Here is a 21,063-nt window from a genome sequence, read left to right as displayed (position 1 = left end):
CCTATTTAATGCATTCCACCCCTCTCCACCCCGCTAGGTGCAGTAATCAACCAGATACTATAGGATGTACATTCTAACATGGAAACCATCATTGTTTTTGAACATATAATTCAATCTTTAATTTAATTATCAGAAATCCTTTAGAGAAAAAGAAAATTTGCATTAGATTTACGAAGACTTTTACCTTCCAAGGAGATTGGCCCTAATGCTAAATTAGTTTCTTTGTGATGGATAATTCCCTTATTCAATACTTGATCTGCCTTTTTTCCCTCCAGAGCTTCTTCATAGCATTAGTCATCTCAGAATTTCATAGACTATTGATTAAATGGTTCAGCATAGGGGTGATGACTGTTAAAAACATGCTTAATGATTTATCAATGGGGAAAGTCTTAGCAGGTCTCACATACATGAAAATACAGGGAACAAAGCAGCAGACAACCACAGTGATGTGGGAACCACAGGTCTGGAGGGCTTTCCACCTCCCTTCCTGACTCAGGTTCTTTTGAGAGTGCAAGATGACTCCATAAGAGATGAGTAAGAGCAGAAACACAGTAGTGCTGATCAGTCCTCCATTGGCCACCACTAAGATGCCAATGCCATAGGTGTCAGTGCAGATGAGTTTCAATAAGGGGTACATGTCACATGTAAAGTGATCAATGACATTATGACCACAGAACGGGAGCCAATAAATAGTGCCAAGTTCAATTACTGAGTGCAGAAAACCTCCACCCAGGACACCACTGGCAGCACAACACACACCTTTTGCCTCATGATAACCAAATAATGCAAGGGTTTACAGATGGCCACATAGCAGACATAAGCCATCACCAATAGAATAACAATCTCTGATCCACCAAAAATATGCTCTTTAAACAGCTGAGATTTGTAATCTTCAAAGTATATGGTGTTTTCCCCAAAGAACAAGTCTGAAAGCAATCTGGAGGAAACAGAAGAGGAATAAGCCATGTCCATAAATGATAAGCTCACAAGAAAAATGTACATTGGTGAGTTCAGGGTCTTACTGACAGTTATTGTCATGACAATGAGCACATTGCCCATAATGTCAAAATGCAGAAGAGCAAGAAAATAGCAAAAAGGACTCTGCTCCTTGAGATGGTGTGTGAGGCACAAGAGGATGAAATAAGTTACATTGTTCCTTGCTTCCATCTAGTCTGTACAGGAGCTGACTTCACAAATTAGAAGCATTTTATCTACAAATCAAGGCAGAAAACTTTTAAATGCATTACAAGTTTTATCTTTCATTTATCCATTCAATTAAAACAATGTGTATGAAGTATCTATTTGTGCCCAATGTGTTATAGTGCAGGGGTCTACAGATGGTCACATAGGGTCATAGGCCATGACCACAAGGAGGATGATCTCTGAAGTTCCCATGAAATGTTGAGTAAAGAGCTGTGTCATATAGCCACTGAGAAGGAGACAGCTTTTGAATCAGAGAGCAAATTACCTAATGCTTTAGGGATTATGAAAGAGGAATAGCATGCATCTATCAAAGACAAGAAAGTCAGGATGAAATACATGAGAGGGTCCAAAGTTGAGCACAGATTATAGCAACCTCAGTGAGCAGGTTGCCCATGACAATGACAATTAGGTGATAACAACAAAAAAAGGATTTTCTGTATCTGAGGATTCCGCTAATTCCCATTAGAATGAATTCAGTCATATTCATCCTGTCTTCTTTCACTTCAATGCTGGACATGAATGCAGAGTTGGGGCATTAACGTGTAAAGACAATATTTTCAGTAGCAACGTGACTAAAACTTAATATATTGGGTTTTCAAGTAATCCAAAGCTGCTTGATAATACAAACTATTTTTTCCATAGTGTGCTAGAGGATAAGCAACATGACAAAAAAAGAGTGAACAACTGAGGCTGTTTAATTCAGCTTCTTACAAAGAAGCTTAAATCCTTCTTCAGTGCCTTCTGACAGCTTGTCCCTGGGCCTTTGCTGGAGGACCTTTAGGCACAGGGAGCTCACAATATAATAAATCTGACTGCTTCTCAGCCAATAAGAAATGCTAAAAACTCTTCCTTAACTACTAAAATGTTTGTACAACTATTGACTCTGGTTCTGCACACAGTTGATACACAAATTGAGTCTAATTCACCCACCCCTTCCATTTAAAAGCCACTTAAATAAGTCTAAGGAATATAGGCCTGTCTCCCCAGCACTTGGTTCAGTGTCTGACTCACACTGCTGTTCAATAAAATTAAGTGAATAAACAAGTTGGAAGATGTTCAATTCCCTCTGGTTTTTTTTTTCTTTTTTTCAAGCTAACTCTAAAACATAGCATTTACTCTCTTACCTCCCCCAAAAACAAACAAATAAAATAACTGAATAAACAGTTAGAATGTTAAAAATGATCTTTCTTTCACCCACTGAGATCTCTCACTCTCTCCATCATGAGCAGCACTCTTTCCTGATCTACTTTAACCAGTGCCCTTTCCTTCTGGCCAAGGGGTAGTATGAGCTGAATATTTCAGGGAAGGTGAGAAGAAAAGAGGCATGTCATTGTATTTATTGTTCTGGTTCCCTGTAGTGGTTAGTCAATAGCTGGGTGCCTTCCACTGAGGAAGGGCTCCCTTGGATGGACCTTCTGGGTTCCTGTGATCTATCTCTGAAGCCCTATTGTGTTCATGTCTTCCTACTGTTACTAACCCTGGGGTCTTTATCATCCCCTGTTAGTTTCCCTCAACTCAACCCATACCTTGACAAGTAAATATAATCAACTCATTTTAATCTCTCATTTTGAGTATGCTATTTCTTGTTAAAACTCCAGTGGATGCTGAAATTTTGTGGTTATTCCTTTGTAAAAATGTAAATATGAAAATAGTTTTCTCTTTATGTACATTTATTTTGTTCATGAGGCATCTGTAATTCCTTTGATGTATAGATGATAAATAAATGAAATTTTGTTTGGAGAAAATATTGCAAAAGGCAGAAATGCAACACACTCACAGAAAAACACTGTGTGTTATCTATAGCATTCCTTTGGAGTCATGAGTCTATGGGATTTATACCTTTTACTGACTTTAAGCTGCTTGAGGTTGTAGAAAACTGACAATAATGCAAGTAGTTTTAGTCCATAGAAATAGAGTGAGAGAGACTGACGTTGACAGAGAGAGTTCTGGAGAACTAAAGGGGATCCCTTTCAGCTAAGCATTAGAGTACTGACCAGCGCATGCATTTCAAGAAACTCCCTGAGGCTGGGGAAAGTTTTAACCAGATGGACTACTGAGAACAGTGCTTGGTCCTCACACTGGACCCAGAATAATGCACATTCTTACCAGCTGGAAAAGCTCTTAGGGCCCCAGGCCAGGGCACTGAGTTGAACACTTAGGAAGATTTAGCATCAGTCGTGGGACATAATTACCCCTGGACTGAGTGAATCTCAAGGCCTCCTCAGAAACCACATAAGCAAGGAAAAATAAAAATAAAAAAAAAAGCATCCAATAGAATGAAACTAAATACTAAATACTGTGTTCAGGGTTTTGTATCTTTGTTAATGTGAAGTATTAATCTAATTCTTTTCTTTGCCATACTTTGTTCATTCTAGTATAAGGGTTTTGCTGGGCGCATAAAATGCATTAGGAATTCTATTAATTCCTCCCATCTGTGAAAGTATTTATGTAGACTGGTGCTATTTCTTTATTAGTGGGTCTATAGAATTCATTGATTCAAACTATGTGGAAATGAAATTTTGTTTTGGGAATGATAGGATTCTAAAGAATTCATTTATTTAGGTATTAAGTTATTCTAGCTTTTAATTATTTTTCCTTGTGTGTTTAGAAACTTGTCTGTTTATAGCAGTGGTCCATTTTCCCTTAGTTGGTGAGTACACCATCATAAATCTGTTCATCATATCATTTTATTCTTTTTAAGATCTGCAGTATCTGCAGTGATGACCCTCCCTTCACTGTTAATTCTAATAATTTGTTCTTTTTTCTTAATCTGTTTTCTAGGATCTTATCAATTATATCAAATATTCAAAGAAACAAATTCCTGGTTTTAAATATTTTCTCTATTTTCACTTAATTTCTATTTATGATTTCTGTCTTCTATTTGCTATTTCCTTTCTACAATATCCTCTGGGTTTCATTTTTCTTATCTTTTTCTAGCTTCTTGAGACAGAAGCTCAGTTCATTCCTTGTAACATTTCTTGATTTCCAACACTTGCATTTAAGGTATACATTCCTCTCTAAGCACTCCTTTAGCTACACCCAGTGGATTTATATATAATAATATACATGACATATAGCCTTTTATACATATACATATACTTCATAAGTATGTTTCATATATCTTTTAGAGAAATTTGTATCATTATCCTTGTGTTGAAAATATGCCTTTCAGAAAGTTCACAGTTAATTTAGATTTCTAATGCTTACTTTGTAATTAATTGAAAAATGATATATTTTAGTTATTGATTTCTAATTGAATTACATTATTGTAAAATATATATATATATATGTGTATATATATGTATATATATATGAGTATATATATACACATACACACTCTATATGATTTAAGTTATTTGAAAGGTATTATGATTGTGTCATGGCCTAGTGAATAGTCTCCTTTGGTGAATGCCCCATGAGCACTTGGAGATGAGTAGAATAGCCCCACAAATGTTTTCTTTCCCTATTTCCAAACTAACATAGATTCTATCAACTTGCCTGTCTGAAAATATGTGACCAAGTATGTGATAAAATGTATCTGCATTTGAAATGAGTTTTAAGTGTCTTGTTCTGAAATTAGCACTCATAATATTTTGGAAATGAGTTCAGATGTCATCTTCAAAGACAAAGCTTAAACAGATTTTCCTATTTTTAAGGTCATGATTTAAACAGATTTTTACATATTCCATTGCTGCCTAGACTGAACTTTTCCCTTTTGGTGACATGACCTCAAGTTTGTTTTTGTTTGATTGTTGGTTTATCTTTTTATGCCCTTCCTTAGGGAGCATTGTCCTGTAAGTCCTGTTCTATGTGGTGATTATCCTGATGGCACCCCTGGAGAACAAAGAGTCTACCATCAAAATTATGATTAAGGTCCCAATGAATTTAATTAGACAAGAATCACCCTTGGAGATGCACCAGGTGAATGACTCCATAACATGTTCATGAGTTCAAATGTAGATAAAGGGTTTATGGACCTTTGTTCTTTCCTGCAGGAAAGACATTCATGAACTGAAATGATTGACCCCAAACATAATATAAGTATGTATACATAATCATTCTCCATCTTTCAGGAAACCCAGAGTTCAGCAATGCTGTGTCAAGGCAGGACAGTATAACTGATTGAGACTAAAAAGACTGCAAATGCTGTTTCACTATTTCACTTTTATTGGTATAAGTCACCAATAAAATTGTTTCTATGTAAAGAATTCATGACACAATTTACAGTTTTGTCACCAATCAAAATGTTGAATTAACATTAGTTGGTTATTCGGACAAATCCTGCCAACAATGACTATTTCAGTTCTGTGTTCAGACTCAAGATTCAGAGTTCTTTTGTAATGGGCCATTGATACTCATTTTGAAAATCCCAATTATCTGAAAAGGAATATTTTTCTGAATGACTGAGATGAGATAGATTTCCTGCCAGCACGGAATGAGTTGGTCACATGGAAACAGTTCAAGGTCCAGTGATGGTATATGTATCTTGCTTTCTGTGTTCTGAGAGATGACATCAGTGGGTGAAGGACAAAAGAGAAGGCAGAGAATCCAGAATGTGGATTGAATGGCTGTCTCCTTGTGTAGGTAATCCAGGGAGGGTGTTTATACACAAGATTCTGAACTAAGCTTTACATTTTGCCAGAGTACAATGGTGGTATGAGAGTTCGGTCTTTTAAAGGTTCTCCTTTGTGATTTTCATAATCAGCCATGTTATTAATCCTTTATGATCACTAAAGTGTATGGAGATTGATTCTATTCTATAATACTCTTCCTGAATATTTTCATATTACCCTCTCTAACAGAAAGAGACCTTCTTTAACATAAAGTAGCCTTAGAAACTAATTTCAAGTGTAACTAATTTGGGATATTTTCATAAGGAGATATTTATAAATATGATGATAGTCTCAATCAATATGTTTTCTAAACATTGTTTGTTAATCTGTTAAAAATTAAAAGATGATGTAGCATCTGTAGACCTTGAGTGGCTTTCAAGGACACAAAGTAATACTGTAGTAAGTAAGCCATTACTTCAGTTCCCACTTTTCTGTTCCCAGCCTCAGTGAACTAACATGTTTGTGGGCCATTTAGATGTATTCTTCCTTTAACAGTTTGTTTGTATTTTTATTTATTTTATATTTTATTTTTATTTTATGCATAAGTTGTTTTGACATTTTTGTCTATTTTAGACATTAACTCTGTGTAGATCCTGTACAATGTGAATCTTTCTCCAAACTGCCTTTGTCTATTTACATTGTAGTATCTTTTCCTAAGACCTTAAAAACTTTTTTGAAATTGTTAAATATATCTCTTTGGGATTTAAATGATTGGTTAAGAAGTTTCTTCAAACCCTAGGTTAGAAAAGTTCACTTCCTTAATGCTGGAAATTAAAATAAAGTAAATCTTTCTTTTCTTTTCTATTAGAACTTCAATCAATTTTTATTTTTGTATAACGTATTACCTATATATACAATTTAATTAGCTTCCAGATGGAAAGCTAATTGTGCCAACTCATTTACTGAATAATATGTTCTTGTCCCACATATATCTCTTAATTACTTGCTGCTCCATTAGACTAAAAGCTTTTTGAGGTTAGGGATAATGTTTTCATCAGCCTTTACTATAATCACTGAAAGTACTGGAACATAATAAACCATACTGTCTATTCCTTGATTGAATAAACAAAATATCTAAGACTTCAGGAAGCCCCTAGAAACAATTATATTAACAGAATTTTTTGCCCTGAACACTGAAATAAAACATACAGAAGACTCTATGGAACAAAGGAGGAATGTGACTGAGTTTGTCCTCTTGGGGCTCACTCGGAGCCCCCAGGGTCAGAAAATATTATTTGTTGTGTTCTTGCTTATGTACATTGTGACAATGGTGGGCAACCTACTCATTGTTGTGACTGTGGTGGTCAGTCCAACCCTGGGTTCCCCTAGGTACTTCTTTCTTGGCTACTTATCATTTATGGATGCTCTTTATTCTGCTACAGTCACCCCAAGTATGATTGTAGATTTACTCTGTGAGAACAAAACTATTTCATTCCAAGATTGCATGATCCAGCTTTTTACAGGGCACTTATTTGGTTGTGCTATTTGTCTCCTGGTGGCCATGGCTTACGACCGCTACGTGGCCATCTGCAAACCTTTGCATTATTCAGCAATCATGAATAAGCAAGTGTGTGTACGGCTGCCACTGTTGACCTGTGTTGGTGGGTTTTTACATGCTGTAGCTCATCCTCTGTTTGTTTATAACCTTCCCTTCTGTGGTCCCAGTGTCATTGACCACTTTGGCTGTGACATGTACCCCTTGTTAAAACTTGCCTGCTCTGACACCTACATTATTGGCCTCACTGTGGTTGCCAGTGATGGGGCAATGTGTATGGTCTTCTTTATGCTCTTACTCATCTCCTATGGGGTCATCCTGCACTCCCTGAAGAATCTTAGTCAGGAAGGGAGGTGCAAAGCCTTGTCCACCTGTGGCTCTCACATTACTGTGGTGGTCCTCTTCTTTGTCCCCTGTATCTTTATGTATGTGAGACCTCCTTCTACCTTACCCATCGATAAGTCCTTGACTGTGTTTTACACCATTATCACCCCTATGTTGAACCCTCTAATCTATACTCTGAGAAATGGAGAGATAAAACATGCCATGAAAAAGCTCTGGACCAGAAAAAGGAAATGAGACAGGAGGTAAATGTTATCACTTATTTTCAATGACAAATTGCTATTTTCAGGAAAGCCATGTGTGACTATTTACCTGTAGTAGGTGTTTCCTCAGGTTTAATAACTTGGACATGTTAAAAAACATTTATTACATGAATACTTCCAATGATCTAAATATACTTTTAAGATTTTCAGAATTTTCTAGTTCAAATATATATATGTGTATGTGTGTGTATATATATATAATTTGAAATACATTTTTAAGATTATCACCATTTCTTAGGGAAATATGTACAATTTTTGGATGTAAAGTATCTCTCTTGTGAATATAGATTTATATTCTATAGATGAGTTAACCTACAGTTTATATCACAAATTTATTTTAGTTAGGGGAAGATTTTCTCCTGTTTCTCTGTTAAATGATGTAATCTTTCTCAGAATTAATGATGCATTACAGTTTTAAAAAAATAATAGAAGACATATGACATAAACATTTCATTCACTCCTCCCCACACAAAGACAGCCCATGTTAATATTGAAAGCATGTAGTTGCAAGATACTTTAAATCAATTAATTAGCTTGTATTGCTTAGAATATTAACATCAAAGAGTATAGTTTCAGTGTTGTAATAGAAATCATAAGGAAGCTAAGTTTATAGAAATAATGTGAATTACCAAGATTTATATGCAGAAAAATAACCAACTTTTACTTCTTTTCCTAATTAGGTAATCATATTATCTCCTCAAGTGGAGCAGCTTTGTTTGGAGCCATATTTTCATAGATATGATTCATTAACCTTCCCAAATAGTTTAAAATATCTGATCATACCTCTGTTATTTTTCAATATCACCATCTCCTTTTTTGCTTATATGTTTCATAAACTCTGTAGAGATCCAGGTCTTCCTTTTTGTGTAAATTTAGCATTCACCATAATCCATGAGCTTAAAACATGCATTTTAGAACCTGACACCAGACATTTTGGATGATATCATTTTTAAGAAAGATGGTGACAATATATGCCCTTCTTATCTCTCATGCTAATGAAATACAATTTCCTAGGTAATAAAGAGGCCAGAATATATTGTTTTCTTTGATAGACATCATTCATAAAATCCTCTCCATCTGTGAATGAAGCTTGAAGCAAAATATTACCTGCCTCTAAATCATCAGAAATATGTGGTCAACATGTCTCCCAGTCCCAACTTGTTCTGCTCACCACATGACAGGCCAGTAAATTGGGAGGCCTGGTGTTGGCACCAGGATAACAATTGTTTTTGGAAATCCAGCAGGCTGAGTAGATGAAGAACTAAAGTCTTAGAGAATCATCTTACCGAAATCACAATTCAGGCTCCTTTTATACTAAGAAGGGGATAAAGGGGAGAGGGCGTGGCTGAGTGTTACAGACTTCTTGGTGTTGAAATACTTTGTTCTTGAAGCTGTCCAGGTAGATCAGTTATGATGTCTCTGTAAACCTCCAATGAGACAAATGTTATTCTCTATTCTGCAACAGATTATCTATATGTGAATGGAAAAGTGTTACATGCTTAAATGTCAGAGTCTTGAGAATACACTATCTTGTATATTTCAGGCTGTAGGCAACATTCATCTACAAAACATGCAGAACCAGCATGACTAGGCACAGGATACAGAGCAAAAGTTTAAAGCAAAAGGAACAAATCTAGCATGGAGTCAGATTTGTTCTTCCCTATTACAAAAAAACTCTATTATTCTGCCTCCATTATTTAGTCTGGATTCATGATGGGCCAAGTCTTTAGAGCAATGGGTGTGTTTCACCAGTAAATGACACTGTATGAAAAAACCTCATATTCTGATATTATCCCTACTACAGAGAAAGTTCTTATATTATCTCAAAGTCTTCACAAATACAATACAATGCACAAAATACTACCAAGCATTTGAATTTGTCAGATCTTATATAATTTGTTCCTCCCCTTTTGGATGCTGCTATAGACTGAGGATTTGTGTCCCTCTTCAAAATTATAAATTAAATCCTTTATAATGTACTGGTATTTGGAGTAGGGCTCTTTGAGAAATGATTAGATCATGGAAGTGGGGTCCTCATGAATGGGATTAATGCCTTTATAAAGAGACCCCAAGAGCTTACATGACCTTTCTGCCATGTGAGGACTCAACAAATAAATGGCTGCCTATGAACTAGGGAGGGGACCTTCCAGATATGGAATCTGCCAGCACCTTAATCTTTGACTCCTGCACCTACAAACCTGTGAAAAATAAATGTTTAGTGTTTAAGATACCCAGTGTATGATATTCTGTATTAGCAGCTCAAATGGACCAAGACAGACATTTAGTTAATTTTCAAATTTGTGTAGTCATTTCAAGGGATGAGATAAGAGTGTTTGTTAATTTTCTCTGTTGGTCTAAATCTCCCAGAAGTCAAAGAAAGTTACTTACCTTTGTGCTCTCTGTTTCTTACACAACATATGGCACATGGAATTTACTCTATACTTTGTCCATAACTTCAATTCTTGATCTATTGGAGTGTGATTTTTTCTGATAAATTTTGATGAAATCTTTCTATGTTAAATTGTAAATATATGTATGTGTGTATATATAAATATATGTAAATGTATATATATGTTTATGTATGCTACAAATATTCACTCTTCCTTGAAATTTCCTACAAATATTTTTATTTTAGAATTATGAGTGTCCCTATATACATGTGTTATTTAATATTCTTTTACTTTTGATTATTCTATCACTTGGAAAATCCACATACTTCCAAATGTTTTATTAATTTTAATCTTTATTTAAATGACAGCTTTTCAATTTTATTTTTTTTCCCACCTAAAATGCATTTTTGTTTATGATGGGGAAACATCTAAGCCCAAACAGGGAAAATAATCTGCCAACATAATTATTGATTTTGGTAATAATATGAAAATTTTCCATTTAGTACATCAGATTTTACACCATCAAGAAGATTCAAATTTGGGGCACTTTCTCCTTTTTCTCCCACTTTTTCCCTTCCTCACCTAAAATTTAGGGTAATTTTGAAATGTTTGAAATCTTCTCATAAAAATATATTTTGAATATCAGGACTCTATATATTTATTTTGAGGAAAATGACATGTTTTAATATTTTATTTTCCCATTCCAAGTAAGACATATATTGTTAAAGATTTATTGATGTCTAAGTAAAAATTTGTAATCATCACTGTAGAGTGTAAATAAATCTTACATTATAATTCTTTATTTAAAAAGAAGACTCTCCTATTTACATTTGATTCACATTTTCAATGAGCTAATCAGAAGGGGCTTAATGATTTTTCCTGTTCTGAACTACAGGACAATTCTCAAAGCCAAGGACATATTGTTAGTGGATACAAAGGCCCTCAAGTTGGTAAGCCCACCAGGTTGAGAAAGAATTCTCAGCAGAGGCAAAGGGTCAAAGTGAAAAGCTGCTTCATTGCTCAGAGAGGAAAGGGAGAAAAAAAAAAACCAATCAAGTCAGGAGCAGTCATCCAGGTAGACTGTTGAGACTTCATCCCCCAAACGGGTCACAGGGTCTTTTTATGAAAGGCTTCGCCATCATAATCTTCATTCCAGTGGTGCCAATCTGCTTCTATTATAGACTCTTTCCTCCCATGGACCTCAGCCCTGAAGCAGAAACTTCAGTGGAAAAAGAGAACAAAGAAAGAGATACCAGGATGTGTCCTTGGGACTGACACAGCAGTTGTGGGACATGAGTGTCTTGTTGTGTGGCTGTGTGCTTGAGATCAAGGAGTCAGCTGTGGGATAAGAGAAAAAGTCCTGTTTTGCAACAGCCTGGCACTTCCTTCCCCTTGCTGATAGCCAGCTAGTGTCAGTAAGCCTGTCTATTTACCTCTCTCAAAATGTCTATATTCAAACATTCATAGGCCTCTATCCAAATCTACACAAGCATGTATCCCACCACACACTCAGATCTGACCCAAACTCATGTAAATCCCTATGACCACATGTATGTCTACATTCAATGAAATTCAGGTCTACATCCAACTGCACATATGTGCCTCTGTGTGAACACACTGGGTTGGTATAGGATGGCACATGGGTCAATATTTGATTAGCAACATGAATGCATTTGTATATGTACATGCCTATGTATTTGATGTGATCACACACAGGACTGCATCTGTCTACACACAGGGCTGTTTCTTGCCATATACAGGTGTATGTTTGATGACACACAGGCTTATATCTGTCAACACACAGCGCTATCTTGCCATCTGCTTATCTGTATCTGACTGCAGATGAATTTGGTTAGGATTTGACTGAACAATTCTTTTGCTCCTTGTGGCATGTGCTTAGGTCACACTCTGGTATTCATCTTTTGCCTGACACTTAAGGAAGGTCCAAGATTATTTCAACTGTATGAATGGTCCCTTGGCAGGGATGACTACAAGACTAGACTGTATTGAGTCTCTTTCTTATACATGTAGATGTAGGGTAATATAGACAATGTCTGCCCAGTGAGGTAGTCAGACATGTAAAATGGCAGCTTAGGGCTCCCAGAGAGAGGAGGTAAAGTTGATCAGCTCAGTTAAGCCAATCCCATCATAACATCAGCTTGAAGTCCAGGATATCAAGTTTTAAATTCAGATTAATATTTATATTCAAGGGAACAATGAAGGAACGAAAAGGTAACTTAGTGATTGAGAGAAATTCATATGTCTCATAATGAGTTAATATCTAAAATATATAAGGAATTTCTACAACAAAATTGTGACAACAAAAAAATGATTTAAAATTGAGCAAAGCACCTGAATAGATATTTTTCCATACAAGAATACAAATGGCCAATAAGAATATGAGAATAATATGCTCAACATCACTAATCAACAGGAAAATGGAAGTCAGAGCCATTCTGACACGTTACCTCACACTTGTCAGGATGGCTCTATTTGACATGGAGCAGATATTTTGGTGAGGATATACAGAGAATGGAACTCTACTGTTCTTTGGTGGGAATATAAATTTGTTCAGACACCATGAAGAACATTATGGAGATTTCTCAAAATATTAACGATAAATCTAATGTATGATTCAGCAATCCTATGTGTATGTGCATATCCTATGTATATTTCATAGCCAGGATATGAAACCAGGAATCTGAAGAGATAGCTGTACTCTCATTTTCATTGCAACATTAATTATAAAATGAAACAATGACAGAAATAAATGTATTTCTACCACCTCTGAATATAATTAAAGAGTGAAATTATTTTCATCATTATCTTGTTAATCTAATTCCAGAATTCACACAAGATACAACCACTTTGAAAAAGTACCATAAACTTTACCTGATGTGAAGTGTCAATATTATAATAGGGTTAATAATTATCACTTAATGTACTTCAGAAAATAATAGTTAAAATTTCTGATTTGCCTAACAGGTAGATTGATAATAAAATCATATAATAAAAAACTTTAAATCAGAGAGTTACCCACCTACATGAGTAATTTATATAATAGCAAATATTCAGACATAATATTAAGCTCATTTGTTTCAAATACCTAAATTCATAAATGGTCAACCTATTATTTTTCTGTCATAATATTTTGTCTTCATGTAGATTTAAGAAGAGTTCAAAATAAAAATGAATGCTATAATTTTCCCTCTGAAGTTCAGTTCAGTTTCATGAAATAGTTGGGTTGTTGGAAGATCTAATGGAGGTGAAATACCCCTGGGGTTCAATCAGCCACAGCTAACAAACTTCTTCAGATTGACCTACAAACAGGAAACATGGTAGCACGTCTGAAATTAAAGAGAAAGACCTTATCCAAATGTACTATTTATAAGTCAGCAAAGACAATTATTGTAGCTGAGCTATTCGGCAACTTTAATCTTACAACTTCAGTGCTTTCTTGGAGGACTAACAGCTGCCTTTTGCCATGGCCATGGAGCTCTATGTCAGACAAGGTCATAGGTAAGATTCCCCGCCCCCTCCCAGGAAATCACATCATCATAGACTGTCAGGGTTAAAAGGCAAATTGTAGAGTCAGCCCTCATCCTCCCCAGTCTAAGATTCCAGTCCCTCTTCAGCAGGCAAAACTTCAAGAAAGATCGACTCAACTACAACATCGTCAACTTAGAAGTGAAAATATTTGGGGCCTTTTTTGTTATTGATATATATTTCAATTAGAAGAATAAGATAATTAGTTAGAATCAAATGAGATCAACTATATAACAAATTTTCATACAAAATGTTCCCCACTTAGTAATAATCAGACTTTTCTAATGATACTGCATCATTTTTAAAAACACTGTTAAAAACCACACATGAATCAAAGAGATGCACTATGTTTTAATGATCAATTTCCCCAATGTGGAACATTTCATGTAGTTTCTAAATTTTCCACAACTCTTAATAATTGTGTTGAACATATTTGTAAATAAAGACTTTTAGCTTTTAAAAATAGTTTTTTAGAGTTTAATCCTAGAATGAGTACTGTGGAGCTAATGAAAAAAGAAAAAGTAATTTTTATTTCTTTATAGTTATTTCTAAAACACTTTTTAAATATAATTTTTAAATATAATTCTTACCTTATGTACAATCTTCTCTTTTCTGGTCTGTTGGGAGTCAACCACAGAACAGAGGAATGCAATGAAGCTGCCGCACTTTGTTTTCACATATGTGAAGTTTTTCATATTGCATAATTAAAAAATAATGCTTTTTATTCATTTATCTTTGAAAGGAAAAGACTTTTTTTGCACAATACATTGTATTATATTTATGTTTTTTATTTTCTTTGGGAAATTTCTGTCCCCAAATTTCCCCATTCTATTCGAAATGCAGTGTCCTATAACCAGGAATGATGGATGATGGATACTATGGGAAGATGGGAGAAGAAGGCATGAGAATGCCTGTGGCAGAAACATAAAGGGGTGGGAAGGTCACTCATATCATGGAGGGATGGATTGCTGTTGTTTGGTAATAAAATGTCAGGGAAGGTATTACTAAAGGCATTTCACTGAGACAATTTTAAACAATATTCTGTGAACACACACATACATTAATATACACAGTCAGTGTCCATAAATATGTGTTGAATGACTGAACTTGTAAAGGTACTTATAGTAACAGATTTTTGTGTTTGTGTTTTGTGTGTTAATATATATTTATGTCTATAGTACATTACCTCTCTATCTTATTTAGCAAATTATTTCTCTTTATTCTCCATATAAAATTTTTGATTTTAGAACTTTGACAATAAGATTTTCATTTGCTTGATAGGTCCTAGTGTACTGAACACTTATACAGAATTTTTTTTTAATCCGGGTCTACTGAAGCTATAAGTTTATTGAACATGACTCTGATAAATTGTCTGTGATACAGAATTTTGAAGAATAGAAAATATCAATTAACAATCATATATTTTGAAAGCAAAGTGGCCCAATAATACATTCATTCTTAGAGACACTTAATATTTTCATATTACCCCATAATCTGTGCCAGAAAGTATTAACCTAGAAGGCAACTTCCTTTCAAATATTTATTAATGTTTTTTGATAAGCTAGAGAGAGATGGTAAACAGAGCAGAAGGATGAGAACATTTGAATTCCTGGTTCATTTATGGCCTGGGGAAGCAGGTGTATACTCATCCATGGAGAATGGCAATTCACCAAGCACTTACCCATCACCTAACAGGTTTCAGGCAGTGCAAACATTATGCCAGGCACTGTGGTAGGTGCACTGAGGAAACACACCTGAATAGCTTATGTGTTCTGGTAGATACCAGGGACAGCATGTTGACAACTACTTATATGCATTTCCCTAAACTGCCTGCTTATGGGAGATAAGCATTCATGGTGTCTTTCTTTCCACAGTTAGAGCTGAGGGTTCAGATGTGAATTCTTATGTAAAAGGGAATAACCCTTACCTGTGTGCAGCACCTCTCAGCTTACAAGATCTACCTGAGAATAACAGTCTGTAACCTCACAGACACAGAGTAGGGCTCAGAACCATGGGACAGAGAGATGATTTAGAAGAGTCACATGGAGTTAGATCAGAAGGAGAATTCAGATCTCACATAGGTGGTCCAGTGTTCTCTCAGTAAATTAACCTTTAAATGTTACCCTATAGATGTTTTACAAGTGACAGGTACTAGGTGTCTGAAGAGATGGAAACATCAAGGAGAAAGTAAGAGAGAAGTGAAACAAGCACCAAGGCAGTAGTGTCAGGGACACGTTCCACTGGTACAGTGACTGCTCTGTTTTTTTGTTTAGAGATATACAGGCCATGATCCTTTCATGATTGATGGGCAATATTTCATAAATTTTGTAGGTAATTCAGGTCCCAGGAAGGTGTTACTTGTTGAATGGACCTCCTCAAATCTCCCAACAATGTGATTGGATTTGTTCTCCAGGGATGCACGCAGGACCCACACTTGCAAAAAATACTCTTCATTGTCTTTTTGGTCATTTTCCTATTTACCATGTTGGTCAATCTGCTCATGGTCATCACCATCTCCCTCAGCCCTGTACTTTCAGCTCCCATGTACTTCTTTCTCCCCTACTTGTCCTTCATAGATGTCCTCTTCAGCTCTGTCACAACTCCTAAAATGCTTATTGACCTACTGTACCAGAGGGGAGCCATCTCCTGGGGTGGCTGCATGACTTAGCTCTTTTTGGAGCATTTCCTGGGAGCATCAGAAGTCATAGCCCTCATTGTCACGGCTTATGACCACTATGTGGCCATCTGCAAGCCTCTGCACTACACAACTATCAAGCGACAGGGGCTCTGCCAGTTCCTGGTGGTGGTGGCCTGGCTTGGGGGGATCCTACACGCTACTGTGCAGACTGTTTTTGCATTTGACTTGACCTTCTGTGGTCCCAATGTCATTGACCACTTCAGGTGTGATTTCTTCTCACTGTTAAAACTGGCCTGCAGTGACTCCTACAGGCTTGGAGTGGTGGTGGCAGCCAACAGTGGGGGCATGTGCTTACTGATTTTTTTCATGCTACTCATCTCCTACATAGTCATCCTGAGCTCCCTGAAGTCCCACGGCTCTGAAGGACGGCACAAGGCACTCTCTACTTGCAGCTCCCACTTTACAGTAGTGGTGCTCTCTTTTGTCCCTTGTATATTCACCTACAAATGTCCTGTGGCCACTTATCCTGTGGACAAGTTTATGGGCATATTCTATGCAATATTCACTGCCATGTTAAATCCTATCATTTACACAGTGGGAAACATTGAGGTGAAAATGTCATGAGGAGTTTGTTGAAGAGGAGAGTAACTTAGGCTGTTCATGATGACAAGAAATTGATGATTTATATACACGTGAGGGTTATACATGTTGTAAATTGTGCAGTAAAGCGAAGAAATTTTGCAGATCATTGACAGAAAAAAAAGGTCTATAAACTAGTGTTTGTCAATTTTTTAACATTGGCTAGTCATTTTTAAGATGTTTTGATAATTTGTAATATACTTTACCAAGGCTTCAATGTTCAGAATTAAAGCTTCAGAATAGCCAATGAAGAGAATAACCATCAACCCCTAGTATGATGAATATAGAGTATGTTTTTCTCTAGAGTCTTCATTCTACTTTACAAAATTCTTCAGGTATATTACTTGGATGGAGTTCGCCTTTCCTCAGGAATTTAATCTCAGAAATCTTTCTATTTTTGCTTAGCCTGTGGTGACCAATTAAGGGATAGAAATTCTTATTCTCATTCTTAGATATGTGATGAAAGGACATTTGCATGAAGGAATCACTGCTTATTTGTATGTGTGTGTATGCTATGAATTTGCCAAAAGTAAAAAGGGAGATACTTTCAAAAGAAGGAAAAGATAATTCACAATCTATCCCCAATTCTTTTTTGGCAAAAAAAAAAAAAAAACAAGCCAGAAATTTTGAAATTACTTTTAGTTTGCTCCTTTTTTCTTAAATATCCTGTGGCACCCAGTTTTCATGAATATAAAGGAAATGTTTTATTTTTACATAGCAAGACTAGAGGAACCAATTGAAACATAGATAATCATTTTTTTTACCAAAATTCAACAGAATAGCCTATGGTTAGGTTCCAAAAGTAATGAACTATGAGTCTGATACACATATCATACTGCTTTATTTCTTTCTTGGAAGGCATTAAATTAACACTTTATGACTCTATCAGGCAGAGTCACATCCACAAACTCAACTGGTCATTCCATGATCAGCATCTCCATTTTACAGGGAAGTAAATTGAACCCAAGAGAGGTTTACTAATTTACTTGCCTCACATCATGCATGGCTACCCCATATAGTGTGTCAGGGTCTGTTACACTGAAATGCATCTTTCTTTCACAAATGTCAGCTATGAAATTCCAACACAGGTCTTTAAAACTCAATCTTACTCTCAACTGGAACACAACTGTCTGTGGTATGTTTAGGTCTACAGATTAAAAAATTATATGGAATCTTAATAAAACAACTTTGTCCTTCAAGAAGATGGTGTCAGATTTGCTGTAGCCTTGTCTCATGTGTAGCTGTCCATTTCAGCACTACACATTTCTTTTCCTCTTTTTGTAAGTTTGAGCTATGGCATTTCACTTTTACAAAAGACCAACATTAGTATGGCGACAGATTTCTTCTATTAAAGAAGAATCACCTTCAGATTTATTTTGTGTATTGAAAACAAGTACTAAAGTACTTATGTTGGTCTTTATAAAAAAAAAGTGCCTAAAGTGAACTTTCAGAAAGTGGGGTAACTGCACTTCTCTATGTGCGTGGAGAATACCAGCCCATTCTGTTTTATTACACAACTCTTTATAAAACAAAGCTTCTCTGACTGCACCACTCTTGCACATGGAGTTCTCACAGATGTCCCTTTCTCAAACTCAATGGTCAAATGGAGCTATTTCTTCCATAATTTGACCATAAAGTAAATCCAGAGCATGGTACTGGGGTGATTGTGTTTACTAAGGTGGGCATGACTGTCTCCAATTCATAAGAAACAGAACCTTTTCCGAGCACCTTGTCTATTTAAATGGTCATATTTGCAATTGCTGGTGAGTATTAAATATTTCAGCATAATCTAAACTAAATGATGTGTGGTACACTTTGTCTTATGATTATTAGATAGAAGATGAGAGTAATCCAAGGCTACGGATAGAAAAAGTATTGATTAAATGTTATTTCTATTCTAAGGCCAAATGGAGGATTTGAAGGGGAAACTAAGGCCAGTGACTGTGTCTTAGGGGCTATCCCAAGGGCTCAGTGGAGGGGTGAGAGGATGAATTAGGCACAAATTATAAACTGTCAGCAGCAAACTGGGAAGGTGCAAGAACTGGAGGAGGAAATATAAGGCAGTCTGGTGGTCTCAGTGGATAAAGTCTCACTGGTTAGTGAGTAAGGTTAATGCTTGTTAAGATATTCCTTTGCACTCGTCATCAGTAGTCTCTCTTGAGGACAGAGTATCACCTGATTATTTCTGATATTTAAAATAACATATAAAGGATATATTAATGATGTAAATTAATGACATAAATAATGTTTGGCTCTGGTGTGTAAAAAATATGTTGGTTTTATCTGGATTTTTAATTCAGTGAAATTATTAAGAAATTAGCACGGGAAATGAGATAACTGTTGTTAAAGGCCAACCATGAAGCATAGATTTTGAGAAGTTCTTTATATATTTTAACTTTCTTAATGTAGCAACATGTATTATTAGAGAGGATTTTACTCCATTTCATAAAAGAAGAAAATGAGACTCAATAGCCTTAAGCCATAATATGTTGTCTTTAGACTCTGCCTATCTATTCTTCCCACTCCATTCTCCTTGTTTTAATGATGTGAAAATACCAAAACATAGATCTGAACATTGGCCACATTGTGGAGACTGTCATTGAGGCATTCTTATTTTTTGGGTGGTGGAGTGACTTCTCTTTAGGTCTTTGCCAATTGCCTTTTCCTAAGTTACTCATTTAGCAAGCATATTATGGTTATGAAAACATGATGGAGAGTAAGAACACCATCTTCAGCATCAAGAGATATGGGTTTTATTACACATTATGCCATCTTTTTTTTTTTTTCGATAACCTTAAACAGCCTCCCCTATTTGTACAAGTAGTTTGGGTAAGTTGGAAGGTGTTTCCACGTTGTGTGATTTTGCCTGAACCAATATGTTTATTGCCATAAATATAGTTATTTTTGTTTCTACTTCAATTGGAGGTAAAATTGGAAGAGTTATGAGACCACAGTCCACCTCCCAAAACTTTTCTGTTTCTGGTAAACAACTTCAGAGATGTTCTTCTGTGATAAAATTGTCTCTGGATTGGACTAACACAGCATGAACTCTGCTCTTGTGTGCTTTGTTATATTGAGAACATGTTCCTCTACTTAGTGAAATGTCATCAAAACACTTTGGCAGATATCTTGTTTTTGTGAAATTAGTCCCTGAACCTATCAAGGTTAATCCATTCCTCACCTAATTTCTGATCAACTGTGGTAAAATCTATATAAACTTTCTTCTGCTTTCTTTCTGATTTACTCTTCAAGTTTGAGAATCTGTGATGCTGTCTCTTCAGAGTTTACAACACTCTGGCCTTGGATTTGTATTCTGGGTACAGACTTTCCTGGTTTAGCTCCAGGAACTCCTTTTTTGAAAAATTATTTTCCTGGACAGTGTTCACTGCTTTAAACCTATCTCTGTTCTCCTTCCAAGCCTTGCTTCTCTAGGGCTTGGGGAGATACACTAGACAGGGGTTGGGTTTCTAAAGCAATCTCTCTGCCCAAAACTGTAGCTATTTAAGTAGAGGATGGAAGGACACTTAATGGGCCATTGCAAATGGATGTCAAGCTTTTATGAGGTTGGAATGATGATTGTCTGTACCTGCTAATTCTTTAATCTGACTCTGGCTTTCATTCCAGAGTTGAAAGAAAAATTCAAGTTGAAAGACATTCTCATGATGACACTTCAGGAAAATCCATACTCCCCATAGTTTTATAGATGGTTTCAGACCCTCATTCATATAATCTTCAGCATCTAACATTACAAATATTATTTTTGGCACTATAATATTAAAGTGTCTAGTCAAACCAGGTTTACTAATGTGGTTTCAGTTTTCTTAAACTCTTTCCCTTGGTGACACATGCTGCTCACAGTGACCACATTCTTTGGAGCCAATCCAGAGTTATGTACAATTTTTTTTCTTATTATTAATTCAAGCATATTGGAACA

At 35.8% G+C, this 21,063-nt stretch overlaps 1 protein-coding gene and 2 pseudogenes across 1 annotated transcript; 2 read left to right on the top strand and 1 right to left on the bottom strand.

Moving 5' to 3' along the window:
• Nucleotides 1-244: 244 nt before the first annotated feature.
• Nucleotides 245-1,234, bottom strand: LOC105103489 (olfactory receptor 4A47-like; annotated as a pseudogene).
• A 5,741-nt stretch (nucleotides 1,235-6,975) lies between these two features.
• LOC135320021 (olfactory receptor 4A47-like) lies at nucleotides 6,976-7,890 on the top strand. Its single transcript, XM_064482413.1, has one exon. The coding sequence runs from the start codon at nucleotides 6,976-6,978 to the stop codon at nucleotides 7,888-7,890; it is 915 nt and encodes a 304-aa protein (XP_064338483.1).
• An 8,327-nt stretch (nucleotides 7,891-16,217) lies between these two features.
• LOC135320020 (olfactory receptor 4C13-like) lies at nucleotides 16,218-17,143 on the top strand (annotated as a pseudogene).
• The last annotated feature ends 3,920 nt before the right edge of the window (nucleotides 17,144-21,063 follow it).

Source organism: Camelus dromedarius, chromosome 35, assembly GCF_036321535.1.
Source record: "Camelus dromedarius isolate mCamDro1 chromosome 35, mCamDro1.pat, whole genome shotgun sequence".
Taxonomy (NCBI): Eukaryota; Metazoa; Chordata; class Mammalia; order Artiodactyla; family Camelidae; genus Camelus; species Camelus dromedarius.
The sequence above is the reverse complement of the archived record's forward strand: the minus strand, read 5'-3'. Positions and strand labels throughout refer to the sequence as shown.

Coding starts and splice junctions, on each gene's coding strand:
- LOC135320021 (XM_064482413.1), top strand. CDS start 6,976: ATGGAACAAAGGAGGAATGTGACTGAGTTTGTCCTCTTGGGGCTCACT.